The 17928-nt window shown below is 44.8% G+C and overlaps 1 protein-coding gene across 4 annotated transcripts in view; it reads right to left on the bottom strand.

Annotated features, from left to right (window-relative positions):
* SMOC2 (SPARC related modular calcium binding 2) overlaps window positions 1–17928 on the bottom strand; it is a 1417970-nt gene that overhangs the window by 220493 nt on the left and 1179549 nt on the right. For all 4 annotated transcript variants that reach the window (XM_078648722.1, XM_078648720.1, XM_078648721.1 and 1 more), the window contains exon 11: window positions 11786–12060. In XM_078648722.1, the coding sequence (XP_078504848.1) occupies window positions 11786–12060 (275 nt within the window). The remainder of the gene's footprint in view (window positions 1–11785; window positions 12061–17928) is intronic.

Here is a 17928-nt window from a genome sequence, read left to right as displayed (position 1 = left end):
TGGACATAAGCAATAAAAGATTTGCCATGCTCAGAAAAGTGAACTATATATACTACAATGCTAGCTTCTCTCACAAATAACAGAGATGCAGCACAGATAGCAGCAATACCAGCTTTTCTCACATTTCAGAGCACCTTCTGTCCACTTATCAGGGCCTTTTTCCCTTACAAACAAGACAGGTGCATTGTGGCCAGACACAGGTTACAATCCTCCCCTAAAGATCAGCAGTAAAACACCCGCTTACCCTACTCACACAAAAAGGTACAATACGAGTATTGTACAACCTTAGCTGACACACAGAAAAAGTATGCCATGAGCATTAGGCTTGCTCCGTTCCAGGCAGCATGTCTATGTTTGCATTGGCTGAATCTGCCTGGGCTCTCACCCACAATGGTGGCTACAATGTGATAATTTAGGTTTCCTAACACAAAAAAGCAGTGGGAAAGGGAGTAAGAAGGAAAGTGGCCGCATGGGGAGATGACTCTCAGAGAATAAACACAAAAGCAAAAGGAGCTCACCTAAAAGACTTTATGATTTGAAATAAAACATTGATGTAGATCTGTAAAAATATAGGAATAGGCAAAATGTGCTTCATATGCACAGTATCCCATTGATTATATCCTTTTACCCCATGAGCACAGTCATCTCTAAAATGTATGATTCATTTACTTGTAAGCTCAATATCAATGAAGAACAAGTTACTTACATTCGGTAACAAAATATCTGTAAGAAACATAGGTTAGTGATAGATTCCTTACCTTAGAATTTCCCCCAGGTGTCAGACTGAATCCGGAAAGTTTTTCGTAAGCAGTACCTCTGGACATCTGAAGGTGGCGGCGGTCGGCTCTGCGTCCGTCGTTTGCGTCGTGGTCGCCTGGATGACGTCACGGTAGCTACTTAGACGCTGCCCTTGCGTGCTGATGTCAGTTCTGTACACGACTTTCCTCGCCAGAAACGCAAAGCCATGCAAGACACTGACCACTGGTGCACAAAACTAGGGCCCTGAAAGGATATCCTTAATCCTAGAAGTCAGTTCGCAGAACGGGAAGGATGGGTGGGGCGGTAAGGAATCTATAACTAACCTATGTTCCTCACAGAGATATCATTACCGAAGGTAAGTAACTTGTTCATCTGAAAGAAACAGTTAGTTATAGATTCCTTACCTTAGAATAAATACCCCAGCAATACCAACCCCGGAGGTGGGTCTGAGAACCAAGATCACACCAGAGAGTCCTGGAGAACAGAACGGCCAAGGAAGCCGTCTCTCCGGACTTGGCTGTCCAGGCATTAGTGTTTCGTAAACATGTGCAGAGATGCCCACATAGCTGCCTGACAGATGTCATGTAGAGGGACTCCTCGTACCAAAGCAGTAGTGGCTGCCGTCGCCCTGGTGGAATGGAAGCGTAGCCCCACTGGAGGCTCCTTTTGTACGGCCCGAATTTTCTTGGCGCCTATGTAGCCAACAAAGAGTTTGTCATCCAACCGGGACTGTTTTGTGCGATCCAGGTAGAAGGAAAGCACATGTTTTGGGTCCAAACGGTGGAGCATCTCTTCCTCTTTAAAAGGATGCAGAGGCGGAAAGAAGGTGGGCAAAGTGATGGTTTGTCCGATGTGAAAGGAGGTGACCACCTTGGAAAGAAAGGATGGACGAGTTCTTAGGACAACCTTGTCCGGATGTACAGCCAGAAAAGGAGGTTTGGATGAAAGAGCATGGAGCTCACTCACTCTTCTGGCAGATGTGATGGCTACAAGGAATGCAGTCTTAAGAGTCAAAAGTCGTAAAGGACAGTTGCGAAGCGGCTCAAAGGGAGTGCACATCAGATAGGTCAAGACCAAACTCAAGTCCCAATGAGGCATTATGAAGGGGATAGGAGGAAAGAGATGAATAATGCATTTTAAGAAACAACCTACAACCGGGGACTTGAAGAGAGAAGGCTGATCAGGCAGCCTTAGAAAGGCAACGATGGCAGACAGATAGCCCTTGATAGTGCCCAGAGCAGAGCCCCGCTGGGCCAAAAAAAGGATAAACAAGAGAACCTCAGAAAGAGGGGCAGAAAGGGAATCCATAGCCTTTGCTGCGCACCATGACACAAATGTGTTCCATCGACAGGCGTATACCGTCTTAGTGGAGAGACGCCTGGCTGCCAAGATTACATCACAGACTTCGAGAGGCAAGTCAAACGTTGTCAACTGCCGCCGCTCAATCTCCACGCAAGGAGGTGAAGGCTGGACAGGTTCGGGTGGATGACTGTCCCCTGCTGCTGCGACAGAAGATCTCCCCGAAGAGGCAGTCGAATTGGAGAATCGAGGGCCATCTTGAGTAGCTCGGGATACCAGACTCTTCATGCCCAATCTGGAGCCACCAGAATGACTTGGGCCCTGTCGCCCTTGATCTTCTTCAGCACTCTGGGCCGAAGTGGTATAGGCGGAAAGGCGTACAACAGACCGCAACCCCACTCGCGACAAAAAGCGTTGCCTAGCAAGTGCCGCCTTGGAAATTCCAGCGCGGTGAATTTCTGACATTGCGCCTTCTCATTGGTGGTGAATAGATCTAACCAAGGCTCTCCCCACTGTTGAAAGAGACCCTGCCCCACATCCGAGTGAAGACGCCATTTGTGATCCATCATGCACCTGCGCCTGAGTTAGTCCGCCCCGGCGTTCAAGGAACCTGCCAGGTGTTGAACCCCCAGGGATGTCCTGATGTTCCAACCATGTCCAGAGGCAGAGGGCCTCTTGACATAGGATCCATGACCTCACCACGCCTTGTTTGTTGCAGTACCACATGGCAGTGGTGTTGTCCATGAACACCTGCACTACTCTTTCCTGGACAGAGGGACAGAATGCTTTCAGTGCAAGCCAGATAGCCCGCAGCTCCAGAAGGTTGATGTGGAGGCCGGATTGTGCCGGACACCAGAGGCCTCTGTTCTCCACCTCTCCTATGTGGCCGCCCCATCCCAGTAGTGATGCATCGGTCACCACTGTGAACTCTTGGTGAAGAAGGGAGAGGGATCTGCCATTGGCCCAATGCTGGTTTGAGAGCCAACACTGTAATTGGTGTGCAGTGCCCTCTGAGTTCTGGATGCAATCGGACAGATTCCCCTGGAACTTCAGGTCCCACTGCAGAGCCCGCATATGCCACCTGCCACCTGGCATGATCCACCAACAGGATGCAGGAGGCCATCAGGCCCAGCAGCCAGAGGGTCATCCTGACCGAAACCCGGGATAAGGGCTGAAATATCAGAATCATAGCCCAAATATTCCGGACTCGCTGCTAGGGAGGATAGACCCGAATCTGCGTTGTGTCCAGAACCACTCTGATGAGGAGGACCTTCTGAGAGGGAATCAGGTGTGACTTTGGCACGTTGATGGAGAAACCCAGTGAATACAGGAGGTCAGCCGTAGTCTGGAAGTGGGAGACGACTTCCTGGGGCGAGCCTGCCTTCAACAACCAGTCATCGAGATAGGGGAAGACTGGAACCCCTGATCTGTGCAGATGAACTGTGACCACCGCCATCACTTTCGTGAACACCCGAGGTGCGCTGGTAAGGCCGAAGGGGAGCACAATAAACTGAAAATGCTTGTGGCCTACCATGAACTGCAAGTAGCGCCGGTTGGCCGGCAGGACGGGGATGTGAAAATAGGCGTCCTGCAGGTCCAACGCTACCATCCAGTCTCCAGGGTCAAGGGCAGACAAGACCGGAGTTAACATTTTGAACTTCTCCTTCTGGAGGAAGCGATTGATGCTCCTGAGGTCCATGATAGGACGCAGACCCTTGTCCTTCTTGGGTACCAGTAAGTAGTGGGAATAGCAACCATGTCCTACTTCTGGAACAGGAACACGCTTGATGGCTCCCTTGGCCAAGAGAGCCGAAACTTCCTGTTGAAGAAGGTCCATGTGATCCTCCGACATGCGATGGTACTGAGGTGACATGGCTGGAGGAGTAGTCTCGAAGGGGAGGAAGTAGCCCCTTTGGACAATCTGCAAAACCCAACTCTCCGACATGATGGTGCACCAGTGGGGAAGGTGATGGCAGATCCTGCCACCCACTTGCGATTGATGGGCCTAAAAGGTGTGACTAGGAAGGCTTGGAGGCAGAAGCAGAGGGGGGTTGGTGGGCTGGCACGCTCATTGGCCCCCAGAACCACAGTGGTGGTTCCCACGTCCCCAGCTACGCGAAGGCTGTGCAGCTTGCACCTGCCTTTGGCTCTGGGCGGGACTTAGAGGGGCACACTTTCCGTAGCCACGAAAGGGGCGAAAAACAGACTGCGCAAGGCGAGTGGAGATGCCCAAGGACTTGAACGCAACCTGTGAGTCCTTGAAACGCTCTAGAGAGTGGTCTTCTTTGTCACCAAAAAGGTGACGGCCATCAAAGGGCATGTCTAGAAGAGCGCTCAGGACATCCCCAGAAAAGCCAGCCAATCTCATCCAGGCGTAGTGACGAAGGGCTACCGACCTGGAAATCATCCTGCCTAGAGATTCGGCAGTATCCAGCCCACAGTGGATGGTAAACTTTGCTGCATCTGTCCCTGCAGCAACAGCCTGGGAGAGTACGGCCCGGGCCTCCTCTGGACACTGAGGCAGCACTTGCGCAACCGCATCCAACACAGAGTGGGAATAACGGCCCAATGGACATGCAGTGTTTACCGACCGCAATCCCAAGCTGGTGGAAGAGAAAACCTTCCTCCCAAGATGATCCAGCTTCTTGGATTCCCTATCTGGTGGTGCATTAGGGAATGTGCTCTTGGAAGTTAAAGCTTGGACTACCAAGCTCTCCGGGGTAGGGTGTTGGGAGAGGAAAGTGGGGTCGCCCGGGGCCAGGCGGTGGCGTCGAGCAACCATCCTATCCATGGGAGCCCCTGTGTTGGGCCTGGACAAAGTGCCCAAAAGGATGTTGGTCAGGGTTTCATTGAATGGCAGCAGGGGCTCCGAAGAACTCACTGCCGGCTGAAGCACCTCTGTAAGGAGGTTAGTCCTGACTGCCACCGTAGGAAGCTCCAGGTTGAGAGCCTCGGCCGCCCTAAGCAACACCACTGCATAAGACGCTCCCTCCTCCATAGCCACGGTAGGAGGAGACAACATGCCAAGATCTGAGGAGGTATCCAGAACACTGGCATCCCCCAGGACCTCTCTCGAGTTCTGTTCGTACTCCAACTGGTCTGACAACGCGTCCCCAGACCCCTCCCAGTCTTCCTCAAACTCCTCCGGCTGCCAGGTTGGCTAAAAATGGCCACGGTGGAACACAAAAGTACCCATCGACGCAAGATCCGGCATTGGTTGACGCCGGTCATACTCCATGTCCACGTCGGGTTGGAAGCCGGGGTCGACACCTGCTGGGGGTCCAGGCGGTGTCGGTAGCGGACGCGGTGCCAGTGGAGTCGGCGCCAGTGGAGGCGTCAGAAGGTCGGCCGGCGCCGATCCAGATCCAGGCCTGGATCCATGGGGGCTCTGCGGTGCTGGGGCCGGAGCCTCTGGTAGGGAAGGCCTAGGGCCCTCAACCGAGCCTGCAGGGCCCGAAGGCACACCGCCGGAGTCGGGCTGCCCAAAGATGGCATGCATGGCTTCGTAAAGCTGACAAAGCTGGGCAGAGATCGATTCCGGTCCTGGAAAGGGAAGGAAACTCAGAGTCGGCCCTTCAGGTTCCGCGCGCGAAGAAACAGGAGTGGCACCGCATCCCTCGTCGTGTCAGTCGACCGACGGGGAGAAGTCGAAGAGCGAAGATGCTTCTTTGACTTCATCTTTTGCATCGAATTACCTTACCCCGAGTGCGAAAACTGGGACAACGAGTGTTGATGTCTCTGCGACCAGTCCCTCAACCTCCCTCGCGACTGGAACCTTGAATGGCATGGAGCAGATTGCTGGCGCTCAAGAAGCTTTTGGGACTGCTACCGCAAACACTTCGGAGCCATGGTCCAGCAGTCGGAGCACAACTTGGGGTCGTGGTCGTGCTCCAGGCAAAAGAGGCACACGCAGTGTGAATCCGTCACTGACATCAATCGGGAACAGGAACTAAAACCGGGCATCCCTATGTGCACCAGGAGTCGGAAGGACTCGAAAAGACATCGATAAAAGTCGCTCAAAAAGTTCAGTCAAAAAGTGACTGGAGGTACCGCTCTCTCCAAATCTGCGCTGGCTGGCGAGGAAAAAAAAAGAACTGATATCAGCGTGCGAGGGTGGTGTCGAAGTAGCTACCGCAAAGTCATCACGGCAACCACAACACCAACTACGGACACGGAGCCGACCGACGCCACCTTCCGATGCACAGAGGTACTGTTGATGAAAAACTTTCCGGATCCAGTCCGACACCTGGGGGTAGTTCTAAGGTAAGGAATCTATCTTTCAGATATCTTTTGTAGGTAGTCTGATCAGAAACAGGTCAGAATATTTAAAAACTTTATTTTTTTGCTTTTACCTTTTAACAGTTTGGTAGTGCCTAGTGCAAAGAAGCTGCACTCTTCTATTCTGATATCCCCACTGTATACATAAACTATTTTTTAGTGGTGGCTGGGAACTAAAGCAGTGAAGAGGCGGGTGCATCAAAAATAGTTAAATTAAAAATAGTCACTTACCTGCTTGCACAGACACATCCTCCTTGCTCCTGTCCTCTTTTTTCTGACGTCATGTCCAGGGCCCCAGCTAACCTAGTTAACAAAACCTGGTGCTGCTCGCATGAAGTTAATTAGTATGAGAGAAGCAGCAGGAATAGAGGGAGCGGCCTCTCTCAGCGCTCCAGAGGAAACTGTAGGCTTCTGCAGCCTCTCAATCCAGCTGTCTGACACAGCTGGGTTGAGAGGCTTATAGTGTGCATGTCAGGCTGGCCACCGCAAGATGGCCGGTCTAAGTGATATGCTCACTACAAACTAGTGCACCGACAGCCCACCACAGTTGCTACTTAGCAGGCCCACCCCATCCTGACACTCAATTAAGGACGGGTCGACAGAAAATAGAATGTAATGAACTAACTTCATTACTATTTTATTTTTCAGCTCTGAGGCATTTCTGGGGGATTTTTAGTGGAGAAACAATTTTTAGTGGAGAAACACTCCTCTGCTCTTTTTTCTAGTAACTGGACCTCAGTTCATTCTCCTGTAAATCGCTACCCTGACTAGCACATCATTTAAATACTTTAATCAGTGGACCGTGGTGGCCAGTGTGCAGCTATCCATTCAATGACTTGCACTGTAAGGGCACCATGATCAGGCAGCCCATGGCCACCTCGTTACTAACACTAAAGATGTATGCTTCCCTTGGTATCATCATAGACCCCATCGCCCACATCTCTGTGCAACTTTGCATAACATGGTTTATTTTTCTTTTGCTGGGATATTTTCTATTGGGTGCAACCTTAACAACATTGTTCTTCTAATTTATTGCGCAGAATATTGTATTAATTTCTTTTAAGCCTATTGAGGTCTGTTTTCACTATACTTACTTTACCTAAAAAATGTTAGGCAAAATAAAAATGAGCATGTTAGAGGTTTAATAAAAAGTTTGCACATTGTTTATTCACTGACTTCACTGTTTCTTACATGTCTCCTTCATCAAATTCACGTTCAGTTGCGAACCAAGATATTGGTCATTGGTGACACAATGTTTTTAATACTGTTTACAGACCTCCACATGTATGAAATGAAGCACTATATAACACACTATTATTATTTTCACTATTAATATTAATTATTGTTTGAAAGTTATCAGAATTCACCATTGACCTAGTAAAAACATGTTAAAACTGCATAATTCAAGAGGGAATACATTCTGGTCATGCTCAGCCAATCTTGCCCGTCACAAAAAAGCATTTAAGTTTAAACCGAAAGGGTGTTTAAAAAAGGTTCTGCAATGTAATGCACATGTGGCATTCCTCTTTCCATGTAAGCAAATAGAACAATAAATGGGTTTACAGGACCTACATAAGTATTGGTTTACCTTTCAGAAAAGCTGAAACTTTTGCATCTTTTTTGCTCATTTATATGTCCATTTTTTTCATGAGCCTTAACTAACAAGTCCACCTAATTGTGACGATGTCACATCTTCGTATCACTGTGCAACAGTAAAAGAAATGTAGAGGGAGTATAGGGCAAGATAGCATCCGAGGTCTCGGATGTGTGAGTAGTGAGCTCCCAGTTTCTCCACCCCGGAGTAAAAAATGACAGCTTGAGTAGCGAGGATGCGGGCTAAATTGAAGCCAAGAAGAGATTGGTACCTGTGGTGTGTGGAAAGTTTTTTACGAACGGCGAAACTGATCGAGGAAAGCAGCTGAGCTGAACAGGACACCAAGCAGGAGTTGACGGCGCCGCAGAACTAGGGACTAACGGTAGAGAAATCGGTGGCGGAAGCTCCCAGTGTAAGAGAGAGGCTGAGTCCTCCAACATTCAGACCAAACAGCCAAGCAGCAGAGCTAACATGCCACCAAAAGCGGCTAGAGGTGGAAAAACGTGTGTGTTGGTGAAGAATGCATCCGCTAGCAGGTGGCTGTAGCCAGGCACAGCTCACAGTGTGGTATTATGGAAGACGTGCTGAATAACCTGGACACTACTTTACAAGCAGGTGAGCAGGGAACTGCTAATAAGAGGATCCCCCGATTTTGGTTAATAGAAGAGTTACTTCTTTGGCTGCTTCTGGTTTATGTGCAGGAGGCGGAACGCCGGGGATAGTAGCAGTTGGCGTACCTAGTGATTCGACTGTTAAGGTATCTCAGGGGCAGCAACTTCAAGAAAGGCAAAGGGGACGCATTGGAGGTGGAAGCAGCAGCAAATTACGACTACGACTTGACATTGGAGTACAGCAGTGTTAAGGCACTACAGAAGCATCCAAATAGCAGCATGGCAGATGTGCAAAGGGGGATGACACTGTGGAGTGGCCGGCAGTAGCGAACCATGAACAGAACTCGGAAAATATTAAAGAGAGAAGGGAGAAAGTAAATTCTGAAGGGGGAAGTGATGGCATGGGATTAGAGACTGAGGGTGCCCGAGATGAGGAAGAACATGATGGTGCTCATGGAGGCGCTGCCAAAGAAAGTGACTCTTGTGAGAATTCTTTTTTCATGATCTGATCCCTCTGACACATCAGAGGAAGAATGAGGGTTCAGTACTGAGTACCAGTAGTGAGCATAACAGTGTCTATCTCGATGAGGAGAGTACAGATATAATGACTGTTTGCAAAAAGACAAGAGTAACTAAGGAAAAGAGTCAGTTATTTAGTAAGAGGGAGACCTCTGGGATGTTTCATTTTCTTAGGAGAACTCACCTGATGGCGTAAGGGTTCCTGAGATGGCTGGGAGAGAGGCACTAAATAATCCAGATGATGAAATTTTGGATCACAGAATAGAGACTCATACAGAGAACTCAAAACACACACTGCCTGCCGGAAACTACAGAATACAGTTTGCAGGATTGCTAAAGCCTGTAATGAGTTTACGGAAAGAATAACAGAAGCAAAAACACAGATTTCGGGTCTCGAGGACGAGATGACTATCCAGAAAGCGACGACTCAGCTATGAGTTCACACAAGGAAGATTTAGACGCAAAGATTGATAATGTAGAAAACCGATTACGTTGGAATAATTTGCGTATATTAGGAATTCCTGAGGGAGCGGAAGGACTGGACATTCGGAAATTTGTGGTGGACTTATTCAAAGTAGTATTTCCGAAGCTTGTAATGTGGAACTGGGACAATGAAATACAGAGGGCACATAGGTTTCCGTTTAAACAAGCTGTTGTTAAAGATGGTCAAGGGGCCGTAAGGCCCAGAGCGATATTGATATGCCTAAATTATTTTCTAGCACATCAGGCAGTATATGACCTGGCAAGGCCAGATCGGAAAAAGGGGGGGAAGGGTATGCAATTTTTTGTCTGGCCTGATTTTTACCATCGCACCGTGGAAAGGAGGTGGAGACTCCGTTTATTAATTTCACAATTTTAGGGCAAGGGGGCGCGAGCCTTTTTAAAATATAAATCCGGCCATGTTGAAAACCATATGTAAGGGGCAAATATGTCTCTTCACATCAGAAATACAGGCAAAGGAATACCTGACATCTATCTAAAGTGGGAATTGGTAGAGACCTGGCTTTAGAAGGCTTTATATCAGGCTTTATATCAATGTTTGGATTAGCCCTGTTAATGATTTGGTACTAATCTTATAAGGGGACTTTGTGAATAACGATGAAGATAAAATAATGATGAGGGGCTAGGCTATCAGTTGTAGGAGATTGAATTAAGTCATTTTGCTTGCTGGGGGTCGGGCATTTTCGGGGGGTTGAGTCTGAGAGGGGGGATTAACCGGGTAGGTAGCTACTACACTCCATTGCGGGGCCATGGGCTCTTATGCCCGTTGTTTGGGGAGAGGGTGGGGGTGGATACACGGGGTGGGGGTCTGGTGGTTTGGTGGTGGGTGGCAGTGGGGGGGCACTGTGGGGAAGGGGTTGGGATGGGAATGGGCAAAGGTTATTATAAAATCTATTCATAGCAAGTTTAATATGATTAATGGGATTAGTATAGTGAGGTTTGAGGCAATGTTATACATTTGACTATTTTCAGGATAGATGGCGGTTAAGATGATAGATAGGGGGCAACGCATATGTATGTTTAATGTCTGTGGATTGAATAATGTGAGTAAAAGGTAATGAGTAGCGGCTGAATTACGCTTGATAAAACCGGATATTTTGTGTATACAAGAGACACACATACCCTGGAGCAAATGTAAGGTTTTAAAAGAGCTTGGGTTTTCACCGATAGTCCACTATGAATAGGGGTGTGGCGATTTAGCTCAACAAGAAATCTCTGGGATGGGGAAGAAATTGGAGGACAATCTTTGGAGATGGGCCATAGCGGAGTGTAGGGTAGGGGTCACTAAGGTAATGATTTGCACAGTGTACGGATCTAACTTTGATGGGGCAGAAATATTGGAGTATTTAAATGTAGAATTGGCCCTGTGGGACACCCCGCTGATATTATGTGGGGTCTTTAACATCCATGTGGAAGGCATGATGTGGGACGCTGAATATGAGAAATGGATGGGGCGGATATTGTGCATATTATTTATGATTGTATATGTCTTATACAATTTAGGAGGCATATAGAGCTGTTTATGTCTGAAATTACGGGGGGTTGATGTACATATCTACAAATAGGTAATGTTAACAGGAGTTGGGGAGGTTATCAAACCTGGCCAAGTATGCTATCCATTTAGATATCTTGCATTTATAGCAGTGGCAGTAGCACGATTATGTGTGGCTTCAGTATGGCTCCAGCAGGACGCCCCATTGTTTGAGATATGGTGGGACAAGTTTTATAACATTTTTAATTTGGAATATAGTTTGTACCGTTTGAAATCATTTAAGAGGATAAAAATGGGGGGCTCAGATATGGGGCCAATGATAGAACATGTGGAGATGACTGGTTAATCTAAATTAGTTATATGTTTATGATGATTTATTTAAGTGACTGTTTTTTTTATTGATCAAGATTGATTTATATGCTATGAATTGATAAATAATTAAAAAAAAAGAAATGTAGAATTTGGCAAATAGCCCTCATGTTCTGGATGTTTTGAGAAGTAGAAGCTTTGCCCTCTATGAGTTTGTATTCAGAAGCCATTTGGTGATTTCACGTTTTTTGGGGAAGTACAGGGAAGAAAAGGGTGGTACAAGAAAGACCCCTCAAAAACAACAGCAGTAAAGACTCTGTTCTGAGAATCGGATGTTTCATTTTACGAATGCAAAGATTACTTATCAAAGCCCTGCCATTCATTTCTAAACAACAGCATTGTAAAAATATCAAATGCTCTTACTATGGCGTTTCCTTGCTTGCGCTTTGCCGTCTTCTTTTGTTGCTCCTAGACAGCCCACTAGTTCTTGTACAGATATGGATTTATCACTGTTCACATCACAGTATTCCACAAATTTCTTCACACACTTCTTTGGCTTCGATTTCTTTCTCAATAATCGTTTGAATGGCTTAATTTCTCTTTTGCCAATATCGCCATTTGAATTCTTATCCAGTTGCTTAAAGTACCAGTGGACCACCCGCTCCTCGAGGGTGTGGCTGGGGTCAGGCTCTGAAAGTCTATAGAAAGAAATAAACACAATTTGTTTTAACATACAGACAGAGTTTGAGATCACTTTGTTTTAACTAGATATCCCTCTGGAGACTTCTGTAAAGCATAATTTGTAAACTTGTATTAAAAACTCAAAATTGTTTTTCTTTTGAAAAATAGGCCAACATGTGTTTTGTGACTTGGGCCTGATTACGGGTACAGCAGCCCATAGGAGTATTACGAGTGTGGGGGTCGGACCGCAACGAGACTGCCAGCTCCACCGGGATCAAGGATCCCGCTGGGCGGCGGTCTGCAACCGACACGAAAGTCCTTGCGGTACCGGCACCACCAAGCACATATTGAGTTGCTTTTTCGTCGCCCTTCTCTTGGCGGAGAGCCCGCCATGAAAAGGGTGTCGGAGAGGCATCAAAGAGGGTCCTAACAGGGCCTACTACCGGTTTTGGGCCTGGTGGTGCATGCATGGTGTGACTTGTGACCCCTTGTAATTGCACTCCAGTTCCCGCATGGTGTGGCATGCATGGCACACCATGCAGGAACATGCTGCATGATAGGCTCTCCTATGAGCATTACAGCCCACCGCCATGAAATCTTAGCAGCACTGCCTGCCTGCCTGATCCGGATTACACTTGTAATCCAGAGGGCGAGCACACCACAGCTTTGGCGGGGTGGCGGCACTGCTGGAGGACCGCCAAAGTAATTTTCCGGCATATTAAGGCATATTAAGTCATGTCGCTTCATGAGGGTCAAATAGTGTTTATTTGACATTTTCAAAATAAGAATCTCTTTGTTGATACAGTCAATACACACAAATAGAACAATGTCCAAAACCAGTCCAAATAGAACAAAACAACATGGAAAAATATTTAAAATATATGATTCCAAACTTATTTTTTTTACAAGCAATCAAATAAATAATGAAAGAAAATCATCAAATATTTATGTTACCTACTACTCCTCAAGTGCAAAAATATCTAAAAACAAATAGTCAAAAGATCATAAAAAAGATCCAAATGTGATTCATAGAGAACTCGTAGTTCTGGTGCTTCACAAAATTGAAGAAACAAATACCCATGAAAGTGCAACTTGGTACAGACATGAGAGTTGCAAAAACAGTAGTTACTGGAAAATATTATGTAACAGACTCACAAAAAAGAAAACCTGACTTCCGGTGTGTGGTTTTTAGTCATTTAGAAAAATAATATCACCAAGATCTGTGAATTAAAGATGACACCATCTGTAATAGTACCTAAACGTTTTCATATATAGTTCACAAGCAAAAGTACCATACTCCAATTAAAAAAGAAATGTTCAATCTGGGGGAAAGTAAAGAAAAGATAAAAAAACAGTGAAAAGTAAACCTCCACAGCCTGATACATCGCTACAAAACATGATATAAGTGTACAGCATACCTCTTGAATAATCATTCGCTAAATAACATCTAAAAGTGAATGGGCTATTTCAATTATGCAAATACACGGATGATGTGCATACAAATCTAATGGTTATTTACTGAAAATACAAAACTATAGGGTTTATTGTTACACACAGGTTATGGCAGCATATCTCCAAAATATTCCTTGTGGAGAATTGTGTATACTACGTATACAAAACAAGTTATTGTTCGCTAATGTTAAAGCCATACAAAAAATGCTTATTAGCATGCAGCCTCTGGCTAGCTATTTCTTTTAGTAAGTCATTAAGCTCATATTGGCATATATTAGTGTTGTACTTCAAAATGGCTGAAAATGCTTCATTACTCAGAACCACAAACACTATCAATCAACCATCAGGTAATCCCTAATGTTATTATAAGTCAAACACTGATTAAAAATACACAATCAAATTTGCCCCAACCTTGGATAACAGAAGCCATCAATCATCTTTTAATAGAGATGTGAGTATTCCAGCACCTGTTAAGTATGTTACTGAAATCATGCTATCAATACACCCTGTAATCAATATTAAACTCTCACCCAATTTTCATGCTAATATTTCAGACCGAGTCCCTCTAAGCATTCTCACTTACTGGCATGTTAACCGGATCTAACTATGCGTGATTGCAACTTAATACCATTCCAATTCCTTTCTTTTTGGTTTCAACGTCACTATATCATTGTGTCTCAGGCACCACACTACCTAATCAAACAGCTTGGGCCCGATTCACAGAAGTAATCTGAGACAAAATCCTAAACTTACTACTTTTGGTATTCACAGAAGGCATTTAGTAGTAGTAAAGTTAGGATTTTGTCTTAAGTCTGTCTTAAATCTGTTCAAAGTTTGTCTTACATTTGTCTTAAGTCTGTCTTAAGTCTGTCTTAAGTCTGTCTTAAGTCTGTTCTAAGTCTGTCCCAAGTCTGTCTTAAGTCAAACTTAAGACAAAATCCTAACTTTACTACTACTTGGGGCCAGATGTAGGTGAAATAGATTTACCGATTTTAAATTACCGAATTTTACCGATTCGGTAATTAAAAATCGGTAAATCTATGGGGTCGACATGTAGGTATTCCAGATGTGCTGGAATACCGAATCGGATGATTTCGGTATTTACCGATTCGGTAAATACCGAATCGGTAATGCCCATGCATTCCTATGGGCTTTGAAGCCCATAGGAATGAATGGGCATTACCGATTCGGTATTTACCGAATCGGTAAATACCAATTTTCACAAGGGTGCAGGGGGTGTCACTTTGACACCCTCTGGCACCCCCAAAACAGGCTCGGGTGCCATGTGGCAGGCATACATGCCCTAAGGGCAGGTCTGCCTGTCACATGGCATAGGTGTGCATGCACACCGGAATCGGTATTTCACCATCAAATTGGATTTGATGGTAAAATACCGATTCGGTAAGGCTCCTGGGACTCTGAAGAGTCCCACCTACATATGGGTGGCTCAGAATCGGTAAATTTACCGATTTTTTATTTTACAGAATCGGTGAAATTACCGAATCGGTAATTTTACCGATTCGGTAAAATAAAGCCCCCTACATGCCAATCACCTATTTACCGATCGGTAACGGCCGAAAATACCGATTTTCGGCCGTTACCGACCGACCTACATCGGGCCCTAAATGCCTTCTGTGAATACCAAAAGTAGTAAGTTTAGGATTTTGTCTCAGATTAGTTCTGTGAATCGGCCCTCTAGTGTCTGACCTTATGGTTGATACAATCTGAGATTGCCCTCAAATACCACTCCATGCTGGCAAAAAAAAAACTTTTAATGAATCTATTCTCCTTTAATAACAATATTATAATGGTGAAAGAGATTAATCATACAACAAAAACATGTTATGCTCAAAAAATCTTTTTTATAACCAAAATTATTTATCCATCAAAAAAATCAAAACTAAAATTATTTTTCATAACAAAAAGCTTAAAAGCCACAGTCAGTGTACGTGAAAAAACAGTGCAATCAGTCATTAAAATGCACACTATCAGTTATATCAGTTTCCTAACTAATTCAGATTCTAAAAAGTTTCCCAAATCTAAGTATTTACAGGACATGAATTCATGCCAATATACTAAAACTAATAAATACATCTTCCTCTGCGCCAAAGCCATATTTATAGGCATCAAGCCTAAAGAACCAAAGGCTGTTTCCTTCACGTAATTTTAAGAATGATATCCGCCTTTCCTGTGAGGTTTTATACTTTTAATCACCACAAACCTTATTTTGTCCATATTTTCTCTGCATATTGAACCCCTCAAAGGTAAAGACATAGGATATTTCTCTGTTGGATATCTGAACGCTCTTAAGTGTTCCATACATCTCTCTTTTACTGGACGTATGGTAGAGCCCACATAGATCCTAAGACATTGACATTAGTTCATTGATTTTGACCATGCAACATATTGAATCAATATCTACGGGGAATACCATACTTAACTGAGAATATGTGTAGCTTTTAGCAACATTATTACATTGTATCAATATCATGATTTACTGTCATATGAATTTGAATATCTGTCAGATTCAACACAAAATAAGTTTGTGAATAGCTGAGTGGAAGGTCTTCTAATGATATTTTAGTATTTTTCTTAATCGTATATCAAAAATATATTTTGCCACTTTGAATATAAAATAAATTAGATCTAGACAATGTTGGTATTATATTGATCATTGGTGTTGCTCTCTTCCTGCACTTGGCAAGTTACCCCTATTCAGGGGACACATTTGTTTTTTAAAAAAAACTGTTACTGTTGGGTCATCATTTTCAACACTCACACTCAGGCTTGTTATTGAATGCTTTATTGAGTAACTTTAATCTAATGTTTACCCTGGAGAAGTTTCTTTCTACTGTGTGTGTGTTACATTCTACTTTTATCGGGTGCAGTTGTGAGACATTTATTAATTTTATTTGTTTTTCAGCTTCGCTTTTTCCATTTATTAGTAATTCAGAGATACCTCTGAGCCCCTTTAGAGACCACAACCCAGTGTGTAAGTTTTTAGTATGGTCCCCCTTGGTTCAAAAACATATTTTTGGACCAGGTGGTATTTCCACTGTTATATCACAGGGAAGGAGACTACAATGGTCACTCTAAGGTATTTTATAGCTCATTGTATACTAGCTGTGACGGGGAAGTCAGAGTATTATTGAAGATTAATAGTTTGCCTGAGAAAATATAGAGGACTTTTGAAGTTATTTCTAGTAAGGCGTTCAGACTTCTGGAGGCCCAACCACCTCGGGGTATAAAGGAAGTGCCTAGATGGCTTGATTAAGGTTGTACCCTGGTGCGAAAGCAGCTTATGTGTGCCATGAAAGTTAAAACCAGAGATCCCACTTTAATGAAGATAAGTTGTTTACAATATTAAAAAGAGCTTAAAAGGAGGAAGAATGTTTTCAGGGACATGGAATGGGAAGATGTGCTTAAATCTAGCACCCTAACAAATAGCTCAACATTTTGGAAAACAGTAAATTGTCCATTTCTGGCCTCAGAAACTACAGCATCTCTTGGGTTGCATATCACAGAGGATAACTGGGTTTCCTTCTTTGGGAAGTGCTTTGAGACCGCATATGTGGCCGAAGGAAGAGAGGAGGGGATGATAGCAGCGACCTCAAAATTGGTATTCTCCCTTGAAGAAGTGAAAATAGGAATAGCATGGCAAACTAGGGGTAAGGCCCCGAGACCCAATGGCATCCCTCCGGACATGTATATTGGTGACACCGAGGTGTGGGCCCCAGCTTTTACCTCACTTATTAATGTGGCCGTGAGGGAGAGTCTGAGGTGTCATGGGCCTTTACTATTTTTATTCCTGTTTTTTTAGGGGTACAGGGACAACCCACCTTGCGACAGACCAATCTCCCACCTCGACTCTGTCGTGCTAGTAGTTGGGTGCATTCTTTTGGACAGACTGGGAAAATGGGCCAAGGACAATGATGTACTCTCAGAAGTATTATATGGTTTTCGTGCTGGGAGGTCAACAGTCGACCTGTGTGTACATTTTTGAGTGTTTTTTAGTAAACAGACAATAGCGCGCCTAGGTTTTAATCATATAGTTTTTATGGACCTTTCCTCCGCATTTGATGAGTCAACCAAGGGAAATTGTGACGGCTCATGTTGTCTACGGGGGTGGACCATGACATTGTTCTTTTTTAAAAAGGCTTACGTTCATATCTCTGCCTCGGTTCATTATGCTCATGACTTGAAATGTACAAGCAGCTTTTCCTTTAAAAGGGGGTTCCCCAGGGCTGTATTTTGGTCCCCTTTCTTTTCAATCTATACATTAATAGTTTGGAACAGGCCCTGATTGATGTAGGAGCAGATTGCCCGTGTGTAGGAGGCCGGCATTTGCCAGTGCTCTTATATGCGGACAATGCTGTTCTTATAGCAAAATCATCTAAGGGCTTACAGTCCCTGTTGGATGCCTTTTCTAGTTT

This window comes from Lissotriton helveticus, chromosome 6, assembly GCF_964261635.1.
Source record: "Lissotriton helveticus chromosome 6, aLisHel1.1, whole genome shotgun sequence".
Taxonomy (NCBI): Eukaryota; Metazoa; Chordata; class Amphibia; order Caudata; family Salamandridae; genus Lissotriton; species Lissotriton helveticus.
This window is presented reverse-complemented; position numbering and strand designations above follow the sequence as displayed.